Raw genomic sequence first — 2,140 nt, forward strand, 5'->3', positions numbered from 1 at the left:
ATACTATTGTCCAGGCTTAGTTTGAGTTATTTGCTGCAATTGCAGCGTACGAGGTTGGGGCTGGCTTTTAAGCTAGCTGGGCTGTTGGCTGAGCTTTAGAAGCTACTGTAACGATGTTACAACTTCGCCATGTATCGGACCAATCCCAGAGCCGGATCGGAGGTAGTACTCGCCGCCCTCTTCATCAACCACTCGTTGTGAGGTCGGATCCGATTCGGATCCGACTAAGATAAGTATATAAGGAGACACTCCCTGTAGCTAGCTCTGTAGACTTTTGATATCCTTTCGTACAAGGCCTATAGGTGTCTATTCGAATCAAGGCTCGTTTGATGTCCCACGCACTCCCATATGCCTCTGAGTGACACTACCGCCGATACTGATCCGAGTAGTCTTGCCTGCGCCGTTACAGTAACAAGCTAGATCTATTTAGCCTCTACCTTCTTACGCAGAAAATAGTATTAAATATTTATATATTTAGTTCTAGCGTAGTAGGTAGGTTTTTAGATAGCTAGATCGCAATCTAGCTATTAGAGTATATTTTAATAGTTCTATCTGATAGTATATTAAATAGTTATTTAATCTCTTTAATAAATTAAATTAGATAAATACTCTATTCACTTAGTTCGCAATATGCTATAATTTCTGCTTCTGCGCTTAATAGAGCTACTATTATGTAAAAGGCTTAAGTAGTAAATAGATAAAATAGCTTAAAGCAGTAGGTAGGTCCGTAACCTATCGCAGTATCTAAAAGTAAAACGCTTTATTCTATTTTTATATTACCTTATTAGCTAATATAAGATATTTATAAAATAGCTTAGAGATACTTTATAGCTTTTATACTATTAATTACTATATAAAATAATAAAAAAATATATATAAAAAAAGATTATTTTAGTAGATTCTAAGCAACGTAGTAAGAGTACATAATAAGATTATGTGAGTATAATATTAGGTACTATTCTAATTATAATAATATATAATTTATATAGAAAATAGAATATATTAAAATATAAATAAGAAGGGAGATATACACATATAGAAGGATCACGTAATCTATGCTTAGAAAGCTACCTAATTAGGTATAGCTTCTATAAATAATCTTTATCTTTTAATATTATCTAAGGTAAACTTTATTTACTTAGAGTAGGGATCTTCTTAGAGTAGATCACGTAATATATAGCTAGAAAGTTACCTAATTAGGTATAGCTTCTATAAATACTCTTAACGTGCGGGATCAGTAAGCTGGGCAGATTAGTAAGCTAGGCACCCCACCCAACCTAACCTAACGCTCTACGCAATTGCTCTACAACAACGTAATAAAATAGAATAAAATTAAGAGATATTATTCTCTATATAGATTTACATAAGATCCGAGTATGCCCTTAAACGTAGCACTTCGTACACGTCGGCGGTGCGCGCTGACGTCGCTCACCAGCCTGGCTCTAGCTAGCCTCCATCACCATCCTTTCTGCCTCTGCAGCTATCTGCTGACCCTATTAGACCTAGAGTACTCTACTAGAAGTAATATATTAACGCTACTGACTCTGCTTTTTTCGTTGACGCTAGACTTATATAGGTAGCTTCTTATTCTCCTCTGTAAGTATTATTACTAACTACATTACTATTTAACAGCCTTTAATAACTTAGCGTTCAGCACAGACAACTTCGAGTTTTCTAGAATAGGTGTAATTTTAGTCAAATATATATAAACCCCTCGCGAGAAATCGATTACAATCACCTTTAAAGCGTGCACGCCACGCGCTGTGGAGCTATAGGCTGTTAAAGTGATCACTTTAGACACGTCTTATTTTTCACCGAAAAACACACAGACCAGGTGGATTAGTAATCAAAATGCCACCCGATAGTGATACTATCGACGTACACGTGCCAGGCACCCAGGCGAGAGCAGAAATCGAAGCTCAGATCCAGAATGAGATAGATATGGAAACCACGGAACCAGCGACGCCTACGCAGACTACTATACCTAGCGTAGTTGAAATACCAATCCTCCCACCAAATAAACGGCAGGCAAACTTCTCGCCAGAAATACGCACTAGGAGCAACTTCTCACCATTTAGAGGAGCTACGCTTAGATTCAGTACTCAAAGCAGAACTCCGAAGGCAATATCAGTACAAGAGG

At 37.2% G+C, this 2,140-nt stretch overlaps 1 protein-coding gene across 1 annotated transcript; it reads left to right on the plus strand.

The window, feature by feature from the left end:
• Positions 1-1,851: 1,851 nt before the first annotated feature.
• On the plus strand, positions 1,852-2,078 carry COCSADRAFT_165958 (uncharacterized protein; the record flags this gene model as incomplete). Its single annotated transcript, XM_007708052.1, has 2 exons — positions 1,852-1,989; positions 2,058-2,078. The coding sequence occupies 2 exons, from the start codon at positions 1,852-1,854 to the stop codon at positions 2,076-2,078; spliced, it is 159 nt and encodes a 52-aa protein (XP_007706242.1).
• Between the last annotated feature and the right edge of the window lie 62 nt (positions 2,079-2,140).

Source organism: Bipolaris sorokiniana (genome assembly GCF_000338995.1).
Source record: "Bipolaris sorokiniana ND90Pr unplaced genomic scaffold COCSAscaffold_146, whole genome shotgun sequence".
NCBI lineage: Eukaryota > Fungi > Ascomycota > Dothideomycetes > Pleosporales > Pleosporaceae > Bipolaris > Bipolaris sorokiniana.